Here is a 24,232-nt window from a genome sequence, read left to right on the forward strand (position 1 = left end):
CCCAGGGTAGATTTCAAGCAAGCAGAGCAGCAGGGCAGCATGCCAACCCCGTCGCCCCAGCCCAAAGCTCAGAAGTCCCGAACTGGAAAGTCTGCAGCCTTTGAAGATTGGGGGCATGCCCAGCGGAGGACTGTAGGCCTTACCCCTGTAGATACCTCTGGAGCCCGCACAGAAGAGAGCACTGTGGCCCAGAGTCCCCTTCTCTCACCCAGGATGAGAGAAGACGGCCCCAGACCAGCTGCCGTGAGCCCTGGGCCCCAGCCCCAGCGCCGAAGCTTATCACCATGGACCTCGAGGGCAGCCTCTGAGCCTCCCTTTGCTCATCGGAGCGCTGCTGGGAGGGTGAGAACGGGAGACCACAAACCCAGTGCCCGTGGGCTTTCCTCTCCCCCCTCCTCTGTTCTTGCCAGGCTTGTGACCTCCCTGGGCCTCACTTTCTCCCCCAACCAGCTCCCAAATCTGTATTCGGAAAGCCTCTTGGCTGAAGCCACTCCCACACTGGACACCCCGGAGGTGCCAGCCAGGGCAATTAGTGGGTGATTCGGTGGCGCTGCCAGGGCAAGGAGGGCCACGCCTCCTCTAAGATTCTGACTGTCCTGGTAGCAGCGCCCGGAGACCCGCCTTGTGCACGCGGGGCTGGCTGGCTGCTCCGACACGCCGTCCAGACGGTCTGCACAGCGCGCGCAGAGGAAGCAAGGGCAGGCTGGCCCCGGCATGGCAGGTGAGTGGGCCGGGCCTGGGGGCCTCGGGGCACAGGGCCCCTGAGAGGAGCTTCAGGAAACGGGGTGTCTGTGCGGTGAAACCTTGAGCATGGAACCTTAGGATCGCCTCGCTGCACGATCCTTGTGCTCTTCCCTCGTGTTCCTGAGAACATGGAGGCCCAGAGATAGAAAGAGCCATCGCCAGATGGCCTGGCCAGGCCGTGGCAGAGCCCTTCCTGGCCTGGAGCCCGGTCTTCCCCACCCGTCTGGTGAGCAGGGAAAGAGAGAGGGGGCAGAAAGAGGCCTCTTCAAATTCCCACCCCAAAGACTCAAGGGCAAGAGCAGCTCTGTCTGAGGTGAAAAGAACTATGTGACCTTGAGCAGGAGAATTTGCCCTTGATGCCTCCATTTTCCCATCTGTAAAATGGGCATTATTAGAAATCATCTCATGGGCCTGCGGTGAGGAAATAATGAGACTGAACGTGCCAAAAGCCCCACAGTATCTCAGGGGCCTCGGAGGCAGCAGACTCAGAAAATGCCCACCCCCTGTGGGCCCAATATAGTGAGGGGCAAACTCGCCTCCACCCCAGGAACGCATCCGCTAGCTAGCAACTCCGTATTTTACACGTCCTCTGGCTCAGTGCTAGGGTCCAGGGGTGAGCAAGCCAGCCCACGCAGGAGTCCTACTCTCTGAGGTCTTAAAGGATGTTCCTAATTTTATGCTTCCTGTCTTCTACTGTCCAGGCTCACGTGACAATCATAGCAGTCAACTCTTGTTTATTTTTTGACTTTCAAAGGCGCGTAGTTTAATTTCTTTGTTACATTTGAACCTCTTCTCACTCCACCCTGGCAGTTGCTAGCATTTTCGGGCATCCTGGGCCCTCCTGGCTCTCGGGCTGGGTTTGCCCCCTGAGGGCCAGCCCCCGCCCCAGCTCACACCCCAGACCGCTGTTTCAAGACCTGGGCTAATCCGCGCTGTTAGCCCTGGGTCCAGGGACTGGCTCTCCTCCCTTCGGGATCTACTTTTCAGGGTGCACCTAGAGGTCCCTCTGCCCTAATTATCTGATATACTAGCAGCCTTAAAGTTGACAAAGTTTAATTGCTGAGAAAGGACCCTTCTGGGAGCAGAGTCAGGGACAGGGGTTCCAATGTCAGATCTGTTACTAACTTGCGGGGTGGCCACTAAAGCTCAGTGTGTCCACCTGTAAAATAACAGGGGGACCCATCACATCCAGCAAAGAGAAGTGACAGGTCGTTAGGCTGAATTCAGTTCCCTGGTCTTCTGGGTCTTCCTGGCTTCTTGGGGACCTACTCCTCTGGGCAGCAGGGACCTGCCCAGGGTGCAATCGGTGTGTGAATGACCAAGACATCGGAGTCTGAAAGCAAAGCGGTGGCCTTCGTGCTGCCGCTCTGCTCCCCGCTGTCCACGGCAGACATCACTAGTGGACCCCCGAACTACCCCCTACAGGGCCCGGAATTCTCCTCAACATAGTTCTTCAAGTATCCTATGAGTCGATCCATGCCAGCAAATGAAATGAGACCCTTTCACCATTATTGGATTGTAACAAGCTTTCAGCTCGGAAATTCTAAGACTCGAGGGACATACTCTGGGCAGGGTGGGTGCTGGCTGGGATGTTCTCACTATTGCCTACTGGTGAGAGAGGCCAGCAGCTTCCAACAGGCCCAGAAAGGAAAGGGAGATTGGGCAGTGGCCCCAGGCAACTCCCCGATTAATCATTTAGCTCTGGAGGTCAGGTGTTCATGATGCGTACTAAGGAGAGGGTCATAATGGGGCCCATTAAAAAACAATTACGCGGAGTCCAGAGTCTGGGAGAGGTTGTTGGCGTCAGCAGAGCCTCCTGGGCTCAGCCCCACTGAGATGTGGGGAGGAGAGCATCACCACCAGCTGTCCGGTGTCACCCAAGGGCAGGAGGAGAAAGAGCTGGGGGGTGAGCGAGGGCTGGGGGTGGATTGGTGGTGAAGAGCTGGGGGTGCGGGAGGCAACCTTCCATCCAGGTACGACTTAGGCTGACGTCTGGGGCCGGCTGGTGAGCAAGTGAGCTGGAGAGAAGATGCGCTTGGCCGGGAGGGGAGCGGCAGGCAGGGGCAGATGGTGAGGGACCTTGAATGGCAGCATCATGGCTGTAGGTTTGATGGCTCTGGAGCAGGGGAAATGACACGCTGACCCTCCTGCAGTCAGAAGAGTCCCTTCTCCTCTCCGAAGCTCGGTTTCTCCATAGTAACGGGCCGCACTGAACAGCATGAGCTGGAGTATGCTGAGAGGCTGCCGGAGCCGTGCGGTGATGTAAGCAAGAGGTGAAGAGGGGAGAGTACAAAGAAAAACAATATGTGTGGGAACAGGGAAGGGGAGGACCGAATGGTGGGGGAGATGTGGGGAGAGGAGGAGCCCCCCCTCCCGTGCACTGACCCAGAGAACTGTGGACCCAGCACCGAGCTAAGTACCATAGGCAGATGGAGACCGCTCACCCTGACTGAAGCTTGTTGCCCGAGACTGTGTATTAATGGCTCCTCTCACTCTCTGCATTTCCAGGCTTAGGGGATGCATTTTCTCCTTGCCCTACTTATGGTCCTTACCTCATCTTCCCGAAAAGTCTATGAGCAAAGTATTATGATTATTGCCACTTTTCAGAGAAGGCAATCTGAACCTCAGAGAGGCCCATCACTCATCCAGGGCCACACAGCCAGTAAGTGGAAGATTCAGGAGAACACTAATTGACAGAACACCGGACAGGCAGCCCGCAGCTCTTGCGCAAGTGCTGACGGTAATCGGATTCACAGCACGCACGCGTCCTGAGCACCTCACGTGTGCAGGTACTGCTCTCAGTACTCCACGTGACTCGTACACTTCAGTGCTGCAACGGGAGGGGGCGGCTCCTATCACAACACCCATTTTCACCAGGAGACCGAGGTTCAGAGAGGCTCAGTCACTCGCCTCGGGTCACACAGGCAGGGACGGGTGAAGCCTGCATTTGAACTGAAGTGTGTGCCTCTGAAATCGGGCGCCTAACAGCCGTGGAAAGGAAGGCCAAGAGAGGAAGGCGGGTAGGAGAAGGAAAGGAGAGCAGCTGGAGGGGCCACGAGGCTTTGGGGTGACAGGACAGGCGGAGAGAATGCTCTTACGGCATCCCTCTTTCCACGTGTCTGGAGGGTACAGCCTCGGGTTTGTTGTCCGTGGGGCTGGAGCTCAGGGCTGGAGCTCGCCCAGCGTATCCCCAGGGCGGGGACCCGGGGCTGACAGCACGTCCTCCATTCTGTCCTCAGGGTCTCAGGTGTGCTGTCGATCAGAGAAGTCCTCCTCGATGGGACATTGCCTCTCCCATCCCTTCCCTGGTGCCCACCCAGGGCCGGTGTGACAAGCCCCCATCAGTGCGCACTCAGGGGGCTGGGGGAGCATATTGTGGGGAAGGGCTGAGAGGAATCCCGGGGGTATCAGAAGCCCTTGATTCAGCAAACTGCCAACAACCCAAACCGGAAAAGCTCTTCTGGACTCATTTCACAGATAAGGAAACTGAGGCCCAGAGAGAGGAAGCAACTTAACCCGAATCCCACGGGGAGCCAGCGGCAGGAGCTTCCCCTAGGCCCGTGACTGCAGGAGGAAGGAAGACGCGAAGGAAGGGCAGGTTTTGGAATGTGGCGGCTTGACAGAGGGGATTATGGGTGGGTGGGGGGGACAGGGTGTGGGCCGCTGACGGGGCACTGGTGTTGATCCCCAAGGGTGTGCCAGGAAGCTGGGGAGCTCCCCTTTTCACACCCTTGCTCAACTGATGGACAGGGGGGGACATTCATTCAGCCAACATTCACTGAGGCTCTAACTCAGCCCTGGGCCCTGAGTGGGGCTCAGACAACCCAGAGAGAGTGAGACCCGGGCCTTGCCTTCACCGCGCTGCCGGGGAAGGAGAGAGACATAGAAGCAAACAATTGTCTGGGCTTCCTTGATGACTGATCGGAGACACAGCCTTCATCTCGGCAGACTTGGAGTGAGCACAGGGAGGAGGTGACATTGGGTTTATTTTGATAGGGGTTCTGGAAGCCATCCCACATCTGTCTCCTGGCCTTGGGCTGCCCCATATGAAGCCTCCCCTCCTCTGTGCCCAGTGGTCCCCATGAGGGCTGAGGAGGACACCGGTTAGGGCCCAGGTGGGCTGTAATCACCGGAAGAATTGCTTTCTCCCTGCGGGATCCTGCCCCCACCCCCAGCGCTGACAATCAGCCCACAAATGCCGGGTCACGAGGGTGTGATGGTCATGTAGACGGACGGCGCAGGGACCAGAGCAGTGACATCCTGGGTCAGGGCAGGTATGGCGTGGGTGGGGTGGCGGCTCAGGGTTTCCCAGCCACAGCTGTGCAAAAGTGACAAGGGCTAGAAGGGACGGCGGTGGTCTGTGAGGGTGAGGGAAAGGCTGAGCGGGGACAAACGGGGGAAAGCTGCAAGAAAAAAGTCTTTGGTTCAGCCGAAGGAAGACCTTTTTAACATCTGGGCGGTGGGAGAGCTGCCTGTCCGAGGTATGCGAGCTGGAGCTATGACCCTGTAGCCACCGACGAGAATTCGGAGGAGGGACTTGACTTGGGCAGGAAGTCGTGAGAGAGATGGTCTTTGAGATTTGGGGATAATGATGATAATGGTCGTTGTGACTCATCCCACCTCTCTGCCCACTGTGATGAGACTCCAGATGGCCAAAGGGCGGAGGGAGCTGGTTTGGGCTGTGACAGGGAAAGGGGAAGCCAAGATGGGATCCTTGGGACTTGAACCCATGACCTGGAACCCAGGGACTCTTTTTACCTCCTAACCATCCCCCTTGCAAGGATCCCTGGGGCGTGCCAGCACTGAGATAATTATCACCCCATAGCCTTATCTCCGACCCCTCACTCATCCCCTAAAAAACAAAACAAAACAAAAAATAAAAAACAATTGCATCCTCTCTGGCCTGTCACCGCACAGGGTATGGCTGGACTTGGTGTCCTCGGGCAAGAAGTCGTTTTCTTTCTATCTCTGGGTTTTAGTTTTCGTCAGTAAAATACAGCCCCGGGCTTCTGATGGCCCTTCCAGCTCTGGGGCTATTGGACAATCCCATATATTCAAGGTAACTGGGGTTCCTGCCTGAGCCTGCAGACTAAACAGAGGCCACCTGAGCTCAAACTTTGGGACTTGAGAGGAAGGTTCCTGACCAAAAACTACTGGGGGTAAACCGGTGGCAGGTTTCCGTTCTACTTTCAGATGTGAGAATTAGCGTGCCTGTGCGGCCGGGTGGGAGGGTGAAGTCCCTGGCTCTGCTCTTCAGGATACCGCCAGACGGGGTCACTGTGGGAACCAGTCCTTGCTCACCCACCATCCCAAGCTTGGGATTCACGTGTCAGCTGTGTGAGCGCCCGTTCACATGCTCAGTCATTACCCCCAAATCATGATGCCCCGTGAGGGCTTCCGGCCTAGTTAGAGCTAGCTAGAACCAGCCTTTTCCACGAATCGAGACTGTAGCACCAGCCCGGCTCCTCGTAAGTGGACACTAGCTGAAAGACTTTCGCAGTCTAGACAAGAGAAATGTCCATAGCTTGGCCTAGGGTCGTGGTGGGGATGGAGGTGTGTGGTGGGCTTGAGGCATGTTTTGGACTTGATGATGCCTCTGATAAGGGATGCGAGAGCAAAGGGGAATCAAAGAGTCCTTGGTTTGGGCCTGAGAGCCAGGGCACGTGGGGCATCATCTAGGAAGACACAGGAGAGCAGGGATTTGGGGATGGGGTAGGGAAGAAATCGAGAGTTCTGTTTTGGGCTGGGTTTGCCTAGAGGACCCCCCAGTGGAGATTTCAGGTAGATGGCTGAACCTATTGTTTGGGTTTCAAAGGAGAAATCCCAGTGGAGATGTAAACTTAGAGGGTATCAGCGGCAGACCTCCAATCAACACTGCTTCAGGGGACACCTGGGTGGCTCAATTGGTTATGAGTCTGCCTGTGGCTCAGGTCACGATCTCAGGGTCCTGGGACTGAGTCCTGCATCGGGCTCCCTGCTCAGCAGGGAGTCCGCTTCTCCCTCTTCCTCTGCTCCTCCCCTCCCCGCCGCTTGTGTTCTCTCTCTCTCTCTGGCTCGCTCGCTCTCTACCTTAAATAAATAAATAAAATCTTAAAAGAAAAAAAAGACCACTTCAAAGAAAAACAAAGACCACTCATTTTATCAAAAAACCTCCAGTAGGGGCGCCTGGGTGGCTCGGTCATTAAGCATCTGCCTTCAGCTCAGGTCATGATCCCAGCATCCTGGGATCAAGCCCTGCATCGGGCTCCCTGCTCATCTGGAAGCCTGCTTCTCCCTCTCCCACTCCCCCTGCTTGTGTTCCCTCTCTCTCTGTCTCTCTCTGTCAAATAAATAAAATCTTTAACAAAAATAAAAACCTCCAGTAATATTGAACCTCGAAAGGCAAGAGTTTAGGGACCCCATTCTGATCCTCCTGAGTTCCTCCTTATATAAATGTACCCACCCCAGGGTGCCTGGTGGCTCAGTTGGTTAAGCTTCTGCCTTCGGCTCAGGTCATAATCTCAGGATCCTGGAATTGAGCCCCACATCAGGCTCCCTTCTCAGCAGGGAGCCCACTTCTCCCTCTGCCTGCCACTCCCCCCACTTGTGCTCTCTCTCTCTCTGTCAAATACATAAACAGAATCTTAAAAAAAAATTTTTTTAATTAAAAAAATAAATGCACCCACCCCTTCCCCAGTCTCATAGACCAATTAGGACCTGGAGGAGCTGCCTTTTCCAGGCCACAGAAGTCCCGTCATTCCTTGCCCCCGAGAGGGCCACCACGTGCCCATAGTCTATGTAGGTAAAGGAGGCCACACAAGGGAGTTTCTTTCCCTCCACTTCTTCATGGAGAGATGTGATTTCTGAAGTTCTTCCTCACTGTAGCTGCATTAAAAAGTCACCCCCAAGACACTGGTTTCAGACCTTAGCTGTCATTCAGTATCCCTGTCGCTCACAGCTCTGATGCTGAACGTGGACAGCCAGGCAGCTGCGGCCCAGCATCTCCCCAGCCTTGCCGTCCGCGGAATCGTCGTGAAGTCGTCTTCCCGCCATGTTTGGTCCTTGAGCTTCTCAGACATCTGTATCTTGGTCTTTCTTCAAGGCCTTTCCAGCATGGTGGTTTCCATGTTGCTGAACTTTATCAGATGGATAGATCATAGATAGATAGATAGATAGATAGATAGATAGATAGATAGATAGATAGATGATAGGGGACCCAGAGAGAGAGTTGTATTAAGGAACTAGCTTGCACGATTATGGAGGCTGGCAAGTCCAAAGTCTGCAGGAGAGGCTGGCAGGCTAGAGGCTCAAGGAAGAGTGGCAGCTGGAGTCCAAAGGCAAATCTGCGGGCCGAATTGCTTCTCGCTCGGGGGAGGCTGGTTTTTGTTCTACTAAGGCCTGAACTGATTAGATGAGGCCCCTCCCCCCATTACGGAGGGCAATCTGCTTTATTTAAAGAGCACCGATTTGACTTTAATCTCACCCACAAAACAGCTTCACAAAAACATCCGGAATAATGTTCGACCGAATGTCTGAGCACCGTGGCCCGGCCGGATTGGCACATGAAATGAACCATCATATCGTACAACAGGAGAAGGAACGAAATGGACATTCAGTGAGCACTTGATGTGTGCCAGGTGCTTTCCACATGTCATCTTATTCAATCTCATCAGTAAAGCTGCAAGCAAGCCCTTATTATCCCCATTTTGTGGGTGAGAGGGGTGAAGTCATGCTCAAGGACACGCAGTAAGCAAATGGCCTATCTAGGGCGCTGACCCACGTCTAAGTGACCCCACGATGGGCTACTCTAAGAGTCAAGGGTGGGACAATGGGTGATGGCAGGTTGGAAAGTGGGGCTAGCCTCCCAGTGGAGGTCTCAAGAACGAGGCTGAGGAGATGAGACTCTTCCTTGGAGGAGGAGAAGCCCCCCGAGAAGTCGTGGAAGCTGGGGGCAGAGTGCCCACATCTGTGCTGTTCACAACTGCCTGTCACTGGTCCCCAGTCGTTAGATGCTGCTGACGAGTAATCCTGGGACCAGATCCATCCCAGCCACGGTGGAAGGATAGGAAGAATTACTTACAGGGCCTGCCTCAGGGCTCCTAGACCGCACAGAGGACTTGGCCTTGGCCTTGGCCGTGGGAGGAGGCAGAGGGAGAGCAGGAAAAGGGACAGAAGACTGTGCTATCAGAGTGCAGGTCCCACCTTCCCCAGAAAGATGGAAAGAACACGCTTGCTGAGTGCCTACTGTATGCAAAATGCCTCAGCACTGAATTTCCTGCGGGGGCAGTCTTTTGGCGGAATCCTTCCAAGAATCTTGTGGAGTAGGTGCTATCATGGCCTCCATTTTTAGATCAGGACACGAAGACTCAGAAAGGTGAGGTGACATGCCCAAGGGTGCACGAGAATTGACCCAACTGGGGTCAGGGTCCAGGTTTGCCCGGCTCCAAATCCTGTGTTTTCTCCATCCCACACCCAAATGACTCAAGACAATACCTGATCTGGGTCCTTGATCACCAGAGAGGCAGGATAGCGTGGAACCCTAGCACCACTCATACTACCTGTGTGACCTTTGTAAAGTTACTTTACCTCTCTGTGCCTGAGTTTTCTCATCGGTAAAAAGAATCATAAGAATAGTATTTACCTCAAGGTTGTTGTCAGGATTAACTGAATTCATAAATGTAAGTCACAGAGGATAATGTCTAGCTCATGGTGAGTATTAAATATATATGTATTAACTATTCATCTTATTACTCTCATTATCATACTTGGGGGCAGGGTGGCTTTCACATCACCTGGGAGAGTCTTATGAGGCCTCTGAGTTAGGATCTGTGTATTGGAAAGAAGCTGAATGTTCTTGTTGAAGAAGAGTCCTAAAGATTTATCCAAATACCAGAGCTGCTTGTTGAAAAGTTTAGCAGGTATGAACTGACAGCCCAAACTTGGATGTGAAAAGTATGTCATGGGGTGCCTGGGTGGCTCAGTCAGCTAGGTGTCCAGCTCTTGATTTCGGCTCAGGTCATGATTTCAGGGTCATGAGATCCAGCCCCACGTGGGGCTCCACGCTGGGCATGGGGCCTACTTAAGATTCTCTCTCCCTCTCCCTCTGCCCCACCCTCCTCTAAAAAAAGAAAGGAAGGAATGGAGGGAGGGAAGAAAGAAGGAAGGAAGTTCACATTTACTGATACTATTTAAACGAGATCTAACTTTGGGTCCTGATCCTACTGGGCTTGTTGGAAATTTCCATCTCAGTTATTCCTGGGGCACCTGCGTGTTCCGGCTATCTCCTGCTGTATAACAAATCACCCCAACACTTAGAGGCTTAAAACCACAGCAATCATTCTTTCACTCACAAACCCATAGTCCAGGCAGAGCTCAGTGGGGGCAGCTGGTTTCTAGTTCATTTGGGATCAGGGGAGGCAGCATGACCAGAGGCTGGAGGATTTGCTTGCAAGATGGCTCAGTCCCATGGCTGCCAAGTCCAGTGCTGGCTGTCAGCTGGGCGCTCAGGGGCTGGGGTTGGGGGTCAGGTAATGGGTTCAGTATTTGCTAATTCGGTGTTCACGACGGCTTTAAGGAATGTAAGTACTGCGAATAACCAGAACCAACTGCATATGATAAAAAGTAGCCGCATGAGCAAATGACTGGCAGGTTGAAGCAGGTGCGAGGTCAAGGCAGGCGTGGATGAGACACATGTCAAGGGCTTGGCCTCACCTCCCTGTCCTCTTCCTGCTCAGGGATCAGAGTCACCGAGGTGGACTGGCTGAGCCGGAAGAACGGTGCTGCCCACCATACCCAGGAGTACCCTGGCCCTGAGCTGGTGGTTCGCAGGGGCCAGGCGTTCACCTTGGTGCTGGAGCTGAGCAGACCCCTGGAGGACCAGGAGACCATCATCTTCACGGTGGAGACAGGTAACTGTCTCGCCCGCGCCCCCTGCTGGTCTACATCCAGAAAGATCTGTCTTGCAACCAGAGACCTGAGACCCTTTGGTCATCAGCCCAGTTTGGAGGGAAGCAAGTCCCAGCCCCTGCAGGGGGGCTGAGCTCTGACCCCTAAAGGCTTTTGATGACAGCCTGCTGCGGATGGCTGGCAGGCCCTGCCAGCAGGCGGTGAGATAGATGACGTAGTTCTGGAATTCTCTGCCTACTAAGGAATCGAAGGGTCTGGAAAAATATGGAAATTCCTCGGGACTTTTGGAGCCCAAGCTTTTCTTTCCTAGACAGACAAATGACAGACTTTGACTTCAGGGGTCTTGTTACTTTCTCCTAGATCCAGAAGGTGGGTGGGAAATCGGGAACAGCAGAGGTGGCCCCCAACAGTGTCCCGGCACTTCGGGGAGTGAAGGTTCGCGTTCCAGGCTTGTAGCTTCCCTGCTTCTCTAGAGCTGGGTTTCCGGGGGGGGGGGGGGGGGGCTGGGTCTCCTGATTCCCTCTCCTCTCTGCCAGGACCGCAGGCTTCTGAGGACCACCACACCAAAGCTGTGTTCCAGATATTGGAGCTGGGAGTGGACAAGACCTGGACGGCCGTGGAAGAGGCTCAGATGGAGAACACCGTGACCGTCAGCATCGCCAGCCCTCCCAACGCTGTCATCGGCCGCTATCTGATAAGCACCAGGGTCTCCTCTCGCCGAAAACAGAATGACCGGAAGCTGGGCAAATTTGTTCTCCTTTTCAACCCGTGGTGCCCAGGTAGGAGCTGGCAAGTCCGAGGCAGAGGATTTCCTGGAAGCTGTCCTAGAGGTGGGCCTACCCTTAGCAGGGGATCTAGGAGGCAGATCTAAGCAACAGGAAGGTGAATGCCAAGAGCTTGGGGGGCGCTGGGCCTGGGCAGGGGAACCTGGGCAGGGTCCCAGGTGCTACGAAGGATCTTGGGCTAGAGGGGCAGGAAACAGTGGTTTTGGTGTGCGGGGCCAGTCTGCAGGGATGGGGCCCTGTGGGAGCAGAGGCCCAGGCTGTCACCATCAGCAGCCTTGGTTGAGGCCCCGCTCTGCTAAGTCTCCTCCCTCTGTGAGTCTTGGTTTCCCCATCTGTGACATGAGAGTAATAACAGTGCCTACCTCTTGGGATAATGGTGAGAATTCATAGTGCTAATGCTTGTAATGTACAGAGTATGTCATAAGGAATACTGCGGTCAGTATTCTGATGAATATTTAAGAAATGTGAGGCTGCTGTCCGCACTAAGCAAGGTCAACCAAAGGGTCAGGATTCCTAAAGCCCTCAGTCTTGGGCTGGGTTGGGGTGGGTCTCTGCCTGGGGAATGCAGTCCCCCAGGTGGAATGGGGCTTGGCCAGAAGGCAACCTAGGAGCTCATAAGCCCCTCTGCCCGCCCCCACCCCGTCCCAAGCCCCCAGGCACCATCCCGCCGCTCTCCCCAATGTAGCCTCTGCCCCAGGCCTGCAAGGCCAGAGCCCCCGCTCATGCTGCGCCTGACGACTGCTTTTCAGAGGACGACGTGTTTCTGGACTCAGAGGAGGAGAGACAGGAGTACGTGCTCAATGACAGCGGCATCATCTTCCGAGGCGTGGAGAAGCACATCCGAGCCCAGGGCTGGAACTACGGGCAGGTCTCCAGGGGCACAGGCCAGACGGGGGATGCAGGCTGGGGTGTGCAGAAAGTCAGCCCAGGAGCCCTTCTGTCTGCTCACTTCCACGCAGCAGGGGCAAGCCCGGCTGACTCCTAGAGCGAATCCGCTCATTCACTAACCTACTATTAGCTGTGCCAAGACTGCGCTGGGTCCTTGGGAAGGGGAGGTGCTTTGGATACAGTGCATTGTAGAAGAATAAGCCGCCTTGAGCAGGGGTTCTCAGGCTTGTGCATGGATCGGAATCCCACGGAGGGCTCTTAAAAACACACAGACGGCTGGACTCCATCCAGGGTTGCTGATTCAGGAGATCTGGGGTGGGGCCTGAGAACGTGCATTTCTAACGAGGTCCCAGGTGGTGCTGATGCTGCTGGTCTGGGACCACACTCAAGAGCCACTGACCAGATAGACAGTTACAATAAAAGGTGAGATGGCGGAGGGGAGGAGGGCATCAGAGTGGTAGAGGGAAGTCAGAAGAGCGTGAAAGAAAATTCCACCTCGGGGATTCATTGCGGAGGCCTCGTGGTATTGGGGCTGGGTGTCCCACGCTGGGCGCGATGTGGCCAGGCAGAGGGCAGAGCCCACAGCAGCACGGAGGTGGGAGTCAGGGAGCAGAGGAGATTCTGCTAGAAGAGTCGGGTTGGTCTGGGCTTCGGGTGCCCTGGAAAAAGGTTGGCGGGGCAAGTTACGGACCCTGACTGTCACGCTGAGGAGCCAGAGGTTAATCTGGGGACCAGGGACTGGAGAGTCTGGGGTCCACTTAGGGTGTAACCACTCCTTAGCACCTGCTTCTTCTTGCCATGTGGGAAAGTGAACCCAGGGCTCCCCAGACCTTCCAAAGACCCTTCAGGGACTGTCAGAGACCAGAAATCTTAATTCATATGCAAAGATCCTCCAGTTTTTAAATGTTGTCCATTCATTCAAATGTCTTTGGAAAAGTCATTTAAGCCAAAGGGGTGTGGCGGCAGGATAGATGTGGCCCCAGAGTCACCTGGTTACCAACGCTTTGCTGTGGGTAGTGGGGAGTCTGGGGGTGGCGAGTGAATGGGGAGGGACATGACTAAGGTTGAGCTTCTGGTTCCCAGTGACTCTTTGAGGGAGGGTTCCTGAGACTTGGGGATGCTCTCTGGTGTCCCCGGGAGGTGGCAGGCAAACTCCCCTGCATGACACAAGGGACCCACTGGGTAAGCATCATGGGAGGCTCTGGAATACGGGCGAGGCTCTGGCCTCTAAGCACAGCCTCTCTGGGGACAGTTTGAGGAGGATATCCTGAACATCTGCCTCTCCATCCTGGACCGAAGTCCTCTTCACCAAAACGACCCCGCCACCGACGTGTCCCGCCGCCACGACCCCATCTACGTCAGCAGGGCCATCAGCGCCATGGTGAGGAGCCCCACCATCCCTGCATACACACGTCCTGCTGGGTCCCTGAGCCAACCCCAGGGTCACACTCTGGGATTTTCCCAAGTCGCCTTTTGTTCTCATTCTCTATCGCTGCCCCAAATCGCAACCAAAACCCAGTGGCACAAAACAACCCCTTATTGTGCTTCGAGTTTTATAGATCAGGGGCTTGGGCAGCGCACCGTGAGGACACCCTGTCTCTGCTCCAAGATGCTTCAGCTGGGGGGTGTCTGAACGGCTGCCGATGGCTGGACTGGTTTCGTGAGACCATATATCCGGAGCCTGGTTCTAGCAGACAGGGGTTCTTTGGTTCTCTCCCATGCTGTGTCTGCTGGCTTGCTCACTGTCGTGTCTGGCCCCAGGGCTGGGCTGGTTAGAACAGCGAGGCTGGCCCAGTTGTGGCTCCCTCTCTCCATGCAGCCTTTCCAGGGGGCTAGCTTGGGCATCCTCACAGCATGGCGCTCTCTGGGTAATCAGACAGAGCCGCTGGCTTCTCCCCAAACGGTGGTTGTGAAACAGAATTTGAAGCTAGAAGCTTCGAGTCGCAGAAGGCCTGGGCCTGGAAATCGGCAGCACATCCCTCCTGCCCTAGTCATTGGTCAGAGCAGTCCCAGGCCAGCCCACATTCAGGGAGGGGGTACAGAGGCCCATCTTTCCGTGGAAGGAGTGCCGTCTTTATTCTGTTACCCCCCACGACAATGCCTCCTCCTCCTCAAAAGAGAGCCGGAAGGGCTGCTGCAAGCAGGTGCTAAGATCAGTGGGGGGGTATCTGTGATTCCAAACATGTATGAAGCCGATTTTCTCATGGTTGATACTCTTCATTCCTCGAGACCTCAGAGAGTTGTGGGAGCCCAGAGACTCAAAAGCAGTGACGGGCTCCAGACGGGGCAGTGCAGCAGCCCTGGGGGATAGCGGTACAGGCTCCATCAAAGTCCTGAACTTGGGGGTCACCCACACCTTTTGCTAACTTGCTGTGTGACTTCGACAGGTCCCTTAACCCCTCTGAATCTGTTTAAAAAAAAAAAGAAAAATAATGAACCCTCCTTTAAAGTGGGTTAATATAGTGTGCACAGAGCCCTTAGAATATGGCCTGCACACAGCAAGTGTCTAATGAACGTTAGCTGCCTCTATAATTGTACCACCAACAGTTCCTAAAACTGATCATTTAAAAGAGGAAACGCTGTAAAATCATAGGTGATTTTCAACAATAGAGTATTCCAATGGAAGGGCGTTGAAAATGATCCATGGTACCAAAAGCAGGCATTTTAGGACAGCAGATGCCCCCAGTTTCCAGCTAATTTAAAAGGAAGGGGTGGTCCAAACATGAGATGGTGTTGCAATGGCGTGGTCCCGAGAAGGGAGCCCTGCACGCTGGTGGACCCGTGCCCTCCTCTGCCAGGTGAACAGCAACAATGACCGCGGCGTGGTTCAAGGCCAGTGGCAGGGCAAGTACGGCGGCGGCACCAGCCCCCTGCACTGGAGCGGGAGCGTGGCCATTCTGCACAAGTGGTTCAAGGGCAGGTTCAAGCCAGTCAAATACGGCCAGTGCTGGGTCTTCGCTGGAGTCATGTGCACAGGTACCCGGGGAAAGAAGGACCCCCCCCCCCGGCCCCCACCCCCACCCCCCACCCCAAGCCGGCTCCCTCATTTGCCTATATTTCCATACTTTGCACAGACCCCTCCCCCAGTCTACCTATTTTGTCCATGGGAAAAGAGAAGTCTGGTTAAGGATGAGAGAAACCAGATAGTTAGTTCATTTACATGACTTTGGATCTTTATTTTGCAGAAGAAGGTCCAGCTCCTCCTGTCTTGAGCTCTGAGTGCCCCTGAGCAAGTCCGGTGGCCTCTAGGCCTCCGCTCCCTCAGAGCCTGCCTATTCTTACGGGGTGGCCTAGTGTCTTCGGAAGTCCCTGGAGAGGTTGTCCAGGGAAGGAGACGCTTCTGAGAGTGAAGCAGGCAAAGCGGACAGACAGAGACAGGGAGGGGCTGTGGCAGACGTGGGTCCCTGCCATCTGCTGGGGGGGTCCCTGCCACACCCCTTGCCACCGGACACTGGGGTGGGGGGGTCCCTGCCACCTGCTGGGGGCCGCACCAGCCTCCTGCTTTTCAGTCCTTAGGTGCCTGGGGATCGCCACCCGGGTCGTGTCCAACTTTAACTCGGCCCATGACACGGACAGGAACCTGAGCGTGGACAAATACGTGGACTCCTTCGGGCGGACGCTGGACGACCTGTCAGAAGACAGCATGTGGTGGGTCCTAGTCCTCTGGGTCCCCAGCCCAGCCCCAGGGCTCCCTGAGCCTGTCTGCAGGAGGGGTGGCCCCAGGACACGTGACCCAGAGGCCAATGGGGGGGGGGACTCAAGATCTGACTGCCTTGAACCCCAGATCCCCCTCCGTGGGACTCCGAGCCTTGCCTGAGATTCCCTCTGTGTCGTTACCCCCCGTGTCCTGTCCCTGCTGCTCCGTCAGCAGCCTGCACCCTGAATGTGTTTCGGGAGGGGGAGACCACCTCCCTTCCCAGCTCTAACAAGACTCTTCCCAGAAAGCTTTAAATAATTCATTTTAACTTTTTTTTTTACTTTTTAAAAGATTTTATTTATTTATTTGCAAGAGAGAGAGCACGCAAGTAGAGGAGCAGGGAGCAGGGGGAGCGGCAGAGGGAGAGGGAGAAGCAGGCTCCCCACTGAGCAGGGAGCCCCAAGGAAGGACTCCATCCCAAAACCCGGGGATCACAACCTGAGCTGAAGGCAGACGTTTAACTGACTGAGCCACCCAGGCGCCCTAATTTAATTTTTTAAAATAGGAAATACATGCATGTGCATTAATATTCTAAAGGTACCCAATGGGCGACAGCGGTAAGTCTTCCTTCCGCCCGGTTCCAGCCTCCCGTCCTCCTCACGGAGGCGACCTGCGACTAGGTTCTCACGCCCCTTCACAAGAAAGCTCTGCAGATACGAGGACATACACACTCACATACACACTCGCGGTCCCCTCGCTCCCCCGCTTTTTACCCACGTAGTGTCGCAGCATGATGGAATGCTGTTCATCTTGCTCCTACATTTCACAATTTTAAAATAAAGTTGTAGAAATAATAATAACACCACGCCCAGTGGTGTCTACGCCAGGCCCAGTTCTGAGTGTCATACACGTGCTAACTCATGCTAACAGTCTGCGGGCAAGCCAGCAGCATGATCCCTAGTTTGTCAGTGAGGAAAGCGAGCACAGAGAGGTTAGGTAACTTGTCTAAGGCTACACAGCAAAGTGGGTGCAAGAGCTTGGGTATGAACCTGGTCTGACTTTCAACTGTATAGAAAACCATGGTCAAAACCAGGAAAAACCAGGTCTCTAGCCTCATTCCTTCTCCCTGCCTCTCTTCTCCCCTTTCCTCCTCCTTTTGGTTCTCCTCATTCCCTCTCCCTGCAGGAGCACCAAAAAAGAAAAAAAAAGGTCTTCTCTTGTTGGGGCCCCCTTACCAGAGAGATTATCAGTTTATACCCAAGTGCTTATCTAGATATTCTCCCACACAAATACCACTACCTCCTTAAGAGGAGTCCTGAGGTCAGCTAGAAAGATGCCAAGTCAGGCAAACCAGGGTTTGTCTCTCCTGCTTCCGTACTGTGTGAACTTGTGCAAATGACATCACTTTGCTAGACTCATGTTCTCATCTTTAACACAGGAAACTAAAGTCTGACCTCCTTACCAAGACCTACCAAGCTCTGCATAATCTGAATCCTACCTACCCCCGTGCTGACCGAAGCCCAGAGATACGTACTTTCTGTTCCTTGAAGACACAAACATTTTTCTTATCTCAGAGTCTTCGCACATGCTGTTCCTTCTGCCTGGAACACTGTTCCCATCCCTCTTCCAATGGCTAATCCTTTCTTATTGAAGCCTCATCTTAGATGTCATTTTCCTAGCGTCGATCTCCAACAGTTACTCACCACTCGGGTCTCTCTCTTTCTTCACAGCGTTCCTTGTTCCTTGCACTTGTTTTATCCATCTGCTTCTTTATTTTTGCCTTCTCTCCATCCCCCTTCTCCTTTCCTAGAATGTAAGCTCCATGAGGGCAAGATCTTCCGTCTTATTTGTGATTGTATTTCTGGTACCTTGAACAACAGGTTCTTGATTGATATATAAATACATATATATATATATAGTTATATCTACACACATACATATACCTACATATATATGGAATATATATATATACACACATATATACATATACCTATATATATATTTACTATCAGATTGTATAGAGAACTGTTCACCAATATGGTTCAGTGAATGGCTCCTAAGATTCAGCCCCAGTACCGCAGTTTGGGGCCAGGGCCGGACTCATAGCAGGAACTTGCCATCCTCTGGGCCTCTGTGCTCACCGAAGGCCCCCCTGCCCACTCCTCTCTCTGCGGCAGGAATTTCCACGTCTGGAATGAGAGCTGGTTTGCCCGCCAGGACCTGGGCCCGTCTTACAATGGCTGGCAGGTTCTGGACGCCACCCCCCAGGAGGAGAGCGAAGGTATGGGCTCAGCCGGGCGGCTCGCAGACCCCCGCTTACCCTCACCCGAGCCGCTCACGCCAGTCCCTCCTGCCCAGGCGTGTTCCGGTGCGGCCCGGCCTCCGTCACCGCCATCCGCGAGGGCGACGTGCACCTGGCGCACGACGGCCCCTTTGTGTTCGCGGAGGTCAACGCGGACTACATCACCTGGCTGTGGCACGAGGATGAGAGCCGGGAGCGGGTGTACTCGGACACTAAGAAGATCGGGAGGTGCATCAGCACCAAGGCCGTGGGCAGCGACTCCCGCGTGGACATCACCGGCCTCTACAAGTACCCGGAAGGTAAGGGCAATATGACGGCCTCTGTCAGTCTCCCAGTATGACCTGCGTGCTGCGGCGGGACACCAGCAGGCCAGCCTGGGCCGGGCCCTCCCCCGGGGGCTGTGATGGCGAGGGGAGCAGCCGTTACCCAGCTCGAGACCATCACCCTGTGCAGACAGTGGGGAGGGAGCATGAGTAACAACATGGAATTTGGAGCCAGACGGCCTAGGTTCAAATCTGGAGTCCCTTATGAGTCGCTTTACTTCTCTGTGCCTTGGTTTCTTTATCTATAAAATGGGGATGATATTAGCACCGACTCCTGGGCAGGGGGGGGGGGGGGACATGACATCTAGAACGGCAGTGCGTGGCCCGGAGCAAGGCTGCAAAAGTGTCGGCTCTCCTTATCGAGCAGCCTTCAGACCCAGTTGTCAGAGAGCTGCCAACCTGTATTTTTGTGAGAAATTTCCCGATCTGAAGCTGTTGGCGACTGATGTAAAATGTATTTCAATGGTCCAGGAACCAAACACAGCGCATACGGCTGAGGTATGCATCTGGGGCCGGGCTGTCAGCCGGAGACCTCCCACGGCCGGGCCAAATCGAAGTTTTGAAGGAGGGGTGGTTTTGCCTGGAGAGGAGGGGAACCGAGCAGAGAGGCCCTGGAACAGGGTGGGGGCGGGGAGGGAGGGTGCCCACCTCACCCTTCGCGATGCCCGCAGGGTCCCGGAAGGAGAGGCAGGTATACCGCAAGGCCGTGAGGAAGCTCTTCAGCGTGGAATCCTCTGGGAGGAGGACCCGGGTCCGCAGGGGGGGCGGCCGTGGTCTTTGGCGTGACGACCTCCTGGAGCCTGCCACCAAGCCCAACATCACCGGCAAGTTCAAGATGCTGGAGCCGCCGAAGCTGGGCCACGACCTGAGCCTGGCTCTGTGCCTGGCCAACCTCACCTCCCGGGCCCAGAGGGTCCGAGTCAACCTGAGCGCTGCCACCATCCTGTATACCCGCAGGCCGGTGGCCGAGGTCCTGCACGAGTCCCACTCGGTGCAGCTGGGGCCGGAAGAAGGTAGGAAGGCCCCCGCTTGGGGGGACCTCAACCGTCCAACCCCTTATGGGGCGGGGAGCAGAGCGGGACTTCCCAGCATCCTGTGCTCATTCCCGGGAAAGAAGGGGGTGTTTCTGAGCACGTGTTCAGTGCCTTGCCTCTTGTCCCCACTTGACAGATGAGAAAACTGAGCTCAGAGGGGCTAACTAATGAGACTAGTAATAAAAGCCCACAATCATCTGATGGCGAACTGGTATGGGGGTGAGGTGACCTCAATCCCTGTGAATGTTTACACCCCGAACAAATACCCGCTGGGAACATTTCACAATCTATGGAGTATGCCTCGTCACCTTTCTAAAATCCAGCAAATTCTGGAGCCCATCTGGCTGCAGGTGTCCCATGTGAGAGGCATGGACCAGTCAGCAATGGTTACTAAGTGCTGACGTGTGCCAGGCCCTGTCCTGAGAATTTTACACACGTCAGCTGTTATCCCCACAACGTTCTCTGTCTCCAGCCCTCCTTTCCTTCCCTCCTGTTTCTGTCTGTCTGTCCCTCTCTCTCGCTCCCCCCCTCCCCTCTCACCTAACACTCTGCACTCTAAGGATTCAATTAAACAAAGAAATTGTTCCTCTGGGCCCAGTTTCTGGTGAAGCTTGTGTGTTTTGACAGAGGGAAAACATGTGAAAGAAACATCACACACCTTTTCGCTTTTTTGCTTTTCATCTTTCACGAAATCCAGATCGCAAAATAACGCTTCATAAGGAAATATGAACTAACGTGCACTTTCTCCTGGCTTTTTTCATATTAGAAGTAATATGTCTTCGGGGCGCCTGGGTGGTACAGCGGTTAATCATCTGCCTTCGGCTCAGGGCGTGATCCCGGCGTTATGGGATCGAGCCCCACGTCAGGCTCCTCCGCTATGAGCCTGCTTCTTCCTCTCCTGCTCCCCCTGCTTGTGTTCCCTCTCTAGCTGGCTGTCTCTCTCTGTCAAATAAATAAATAAAATCTTAAAAAAAAAAAAAAAAGAAAGTAATATGTCTTCATTAAAGATTTTGACGGCACAGAGGAAGGTCACCTGGGATCCTGCCGCCCACCTACCAACTGTTAACATGTTTTCCTTCCATATTTTTAATGCCTGTTGGTTTTTGCCAAACAGGTCTGATTACATTGTGGGCACTCAGTGTTTATTAGTGCCTCTCTCTGTTCACATTCTATTGTTATTTACGTATTTTTATAAGCTCTTCATCCACATCATTTTAATAGATGTGTAATCTTTAAATAAATACACAGATAGTTCTTGTTATATGTGGTGGGAGTCAATTTGCTAATATTTTATTGAGGAGCCTTGGAATTTGCATTTCTTTTTTTTTTAAGATTTTTTAAAAAATTTATTTGACACAGAGAGAGGGACAGCCAGCGAGAGAGGGAACACAAGCAGGGGAGTGGGAGAGGAAGAAGCAGGGTCCCAGCGGAGCAGGGAGCCCGATGTGGGGCTTGATCCCAGGACCCTGGGATCACGCCCTGAGCCGAAGGCAGACGCTTAACGACTGAGCCACCCAGGCACCCCTGGAATTTGCATTTCTAACAAGTTCCCAGATGATGCTGATGCCCCTGGTCCCAGGACCACGCTTTGAGAACCACCGATCTCCCGCCACGCAAGGCGTAAATGATATAACACGTGTAGGCTATTTGGGGTAATGTCTACCACCTGAGGAAAATGCAATTTATTGCAGGAATTAACAGGATTATTGAGATGATAAGTTGGGGATAATAATACTTGCTCATGGAACTGTTGTGAGGGTTGAATGCGTTCATCGACGAATGTGCTTCCAGTGCCCAGCAGTAAAAGTTAGTAAAGGTTAGATTTTATAATTATTGCTGTTATTGTGTTAAGGATTCTCCCAGTCATGACCTCCTGGGCGAAGGAAACCCATAAAGCAATGTAGAGTTTTGACAGATGGCTCGGCATTCATGCATTCAAGAAGCACCTACTGTATGCAAAGCTCTGGGCAAACATAAAGTGAACCAAGCTCAGATGCTTTAAGGACATTTTCCACAGGATGAAACCCGACGCCCTCAGGGGCAGGAATGAATCAGACATGGGAAGAGCAGTAGGGGGTGGTAAGGTCGGGAGCAAATCAGAAAGAACACATTGTACCTAAAGGAAAAAACAGGTAGTGGTCCCAACACACCCAAACACGACAGGCATCCGCTGGGGCCTGTGGCGACCCATGCTCAAGAGAAGGACATGCCCGGGCAGGGTGTCTGCGGCTGGGGAGAGACCCAGATGGCCAGGACCAGGGGAGCTCAGAAGGCAGAGGGCAAGAGATCACTGAGTGGGGTACCCGTGAAGGCTTTCCACCTGGGGGGCTGACTAGGATGGGCCTTAATGGGGAGGGAGGATTTGGAGAAGCAGCAAAGAAGTGGGCCTCCTCGCTGGATTGGAAGCTTGAGGCAGACCTTTGACCCCCCTCTTCTCTGCACATAGCACATAGTAGGTACTCAATCAGTAGTGAGTGGATTCCTGATAATGGACGGAGAGACTTGCATCTGGGATAATTATGGAAAGTTTAAACACACCTCCGGGAGTTCTGGAGAAACCATCTGGTGTCGTGGAGGCAACTGGCCTGAATTGGAATCCCACCTCATCTTGGCTCCTTGATTTACTTGCTGTGTGACATTGGACAAGAAACTAACCTCTCTGAGCCTTAGGTTTCTTCATCTGTGAACTGACAGTAATAATGCCAGTCTCAGGTTGGTGGCAAGGACCAGAGAGAGTGTAATTAGGAATGGAGCCTTCCCTTCCTCCTCTTGGGTTCCGTTCAAGGAGAACATTGGACCCCTAACTCCCTCCTCTGCTTTCCCTTCCAGAGAAACAGATCCCAATCACAATATCTTACTCTCAGTATAAGGAAGATCTGACAGAGGACAAGAAGATCTTGTTGGCTGCCATGTGCTTTGTCACCAAGGGAGAGAAGCTCCTGGTGGAGAAGGACATCACTCTGGAGGACTTCATCACCATCAAGGTGCGTCCCGTCTGCATCCACCACCCTGCTCCCGGCAGGCCCCCTTCACAGCTGGGGGAGGGCATCAGAGCCTGGCGGGTTTGTGCGTTTGGCTCGGGCCTCAGCTCTCAAGGCGGAGACAAGGGGCATGGATGCAGGGGCCAGATATAATGATGGAGCTCGGTAAGGGGGTAGGTGGACGCAGGGCATAGCCATGATTCATGCCCACGCCAGGCTCCAGCCAGCGTCCTAGCCGGCACCTGTGGGTGTCCTGGGGCAGTGTGGAGGAGGACAATGACTGATGGGGATCACCCCTCCAGGTGCTGGGCCCCGCCGTGGTGGGGGTGGCGGTTATGGTGAAAGTGACGGTGGTCAACCCCCTTCTGGAGAGAGTGGAGGACTGTGTGCTGATGGTGGAGGGCAGTGGCCTTCTCCAGGGACAGCTCAGCATCGAGTAAGTGTCAGCCTGGGAGCGGGAGCCCTACCTTCCTTATACGACGGGCCACAGAGAAGCAGCCGACAGAGGGGGGTGTGGGAGAGACTCTGGACCCCCAGGACCCGGCCTAGATACACCAGCCTTCGTTTATTGATTCCTTCCTTCGTTCATTTAGTCATGAGCTAGTCGTATAACTCACCCACTCACTCGTTCACGTGACCCTTAATCATCATGACCTGTTCCTGAGCCACGTGGCAACGGCTGGGAACGCCAAGATGAACAGACGCGGTTCTGCCCGGAGAAGTGTTCTCACAGACGGGCAGTCCTTCAAAGGAGGACAGTGCGATTTGTGCAGAGAAATGGATCCCCAGGGCGAGGGAATCAAAGGCAGCCCTTAACTGGGGACGGGATGGAACCAGGGAAAAGGTACAGTGGAGCTGGCCTTAAATGAATCAAGAAGCTTTTCAGGTATCAAGAAGGATGGAGGTCTTCCCAGTCAGAGGTCTCAATGGCTGGGGTCGTCAGGGAAGGTCTCCTGGAAGAAGAGGGACTTGATCTGGTCCTTGGGTGCGATTGGAATGGGAAGGGCATCCTGGGTGGGAGGAACAGTGCAGACAAAAGCCCAGAGAGAGGGAGTGTATGGTCGGTTCAGGGCACGGGGAGGGGCAAGCCTGGCTGGTTGGAAAGAGTGAGAAGCGGTGAAAGGGAAAATTAAGCTGGAAGCATATTGACAAGGCTTGAGTGTCAGTGTCAAGGTGTGACCTTGATCCCAAGGGGTCTGAAGAGGGCGGGCCAGACTCGGAAGGAGAGCGGGCTGATGGTCTGCCTTTCTCCCACCCCCTTTCCCCAGTGTGCCCAGCCTGGAGCCCCAGGAGAGGGCCTCGGTCCAGTTCAACATCACCCCATCCAAGAGCGGCCCACGGCAACTACAGGTGGACCTCGTCAGCCCCCACTTCCCGGACATCAAGGGCTTTGTGGTCATCCACGTGGCCACAGCCAAGTGACTGGCCGCCACAAGGGGCTGAGGGGGGAGGAGGTGGCCCCCATTCCCTTCCTGTCCACCTCTTGGTCTCTCCTGCGTGGGAGCCAGGAGGCCCGGGTTCCAGTTCTCCTTCAGTTTCTGCCCCACTTTGTGAATTTGGGCGAGTCCCTTCCTCTCCTGGGCCTCAGTTTCCCCATCTGTAAAATGAGGTGTTAGACTCAGCAATTCTGAAACTTCTGGACAACGACAGATG

The 24,232-nt window shown here is 54.3% G+C and overlaps 1 protein-coding gene across 1 annotated transcript; it reads left to right on the forward strand.

Annotated features, from left to right (window-relative positions):
• Positions 1–39: 39 nt before the first annotated feature.
• On the forward strand, positions 40–24,001 carry TGM6 (transglutaminase 6). The gene is made up of 15 exons (XM_087853951.1): positions 40–132; positions 604–721; positions 7,682–7,804; positions 10,458–10,631; positions 11,166–11,408; positions 12,164–12,282; positions 13,555–13,683; positions 15,101–15,278; positions 15,812–15,950; positions 18,117–18,220; positions 18,298–18,540; positions 19,236–19,577; positions 22,428–22,582; positions 22,882–23,015; positions 23,848–24,001. Exons 1-15 carry the CDS (start codon positions 40–42, stop codon positions 23,999–24,001), a joined length of 2,448 nt encoding a protein of 815 aa, XP_087710077.1.
• Positions 24,002–24,232: the final 231 nt, after the last annotated feature.

Source organism: Ursus americanus, chromosome 22 (assembly GCF_024610735.1).
Source record: "Ursus americanus isolate L20-20 chromosome 22, mUrsAme1.1.p, whole genome shotgun sequence".
In the NCBI taxonomy this organism is placed as follows: domain Eukaryota; kingdom Metazoa; phylum Chordata; class Mammalia; order Carnivora; family Ursidae; genus Ursus; species Ursus americanus.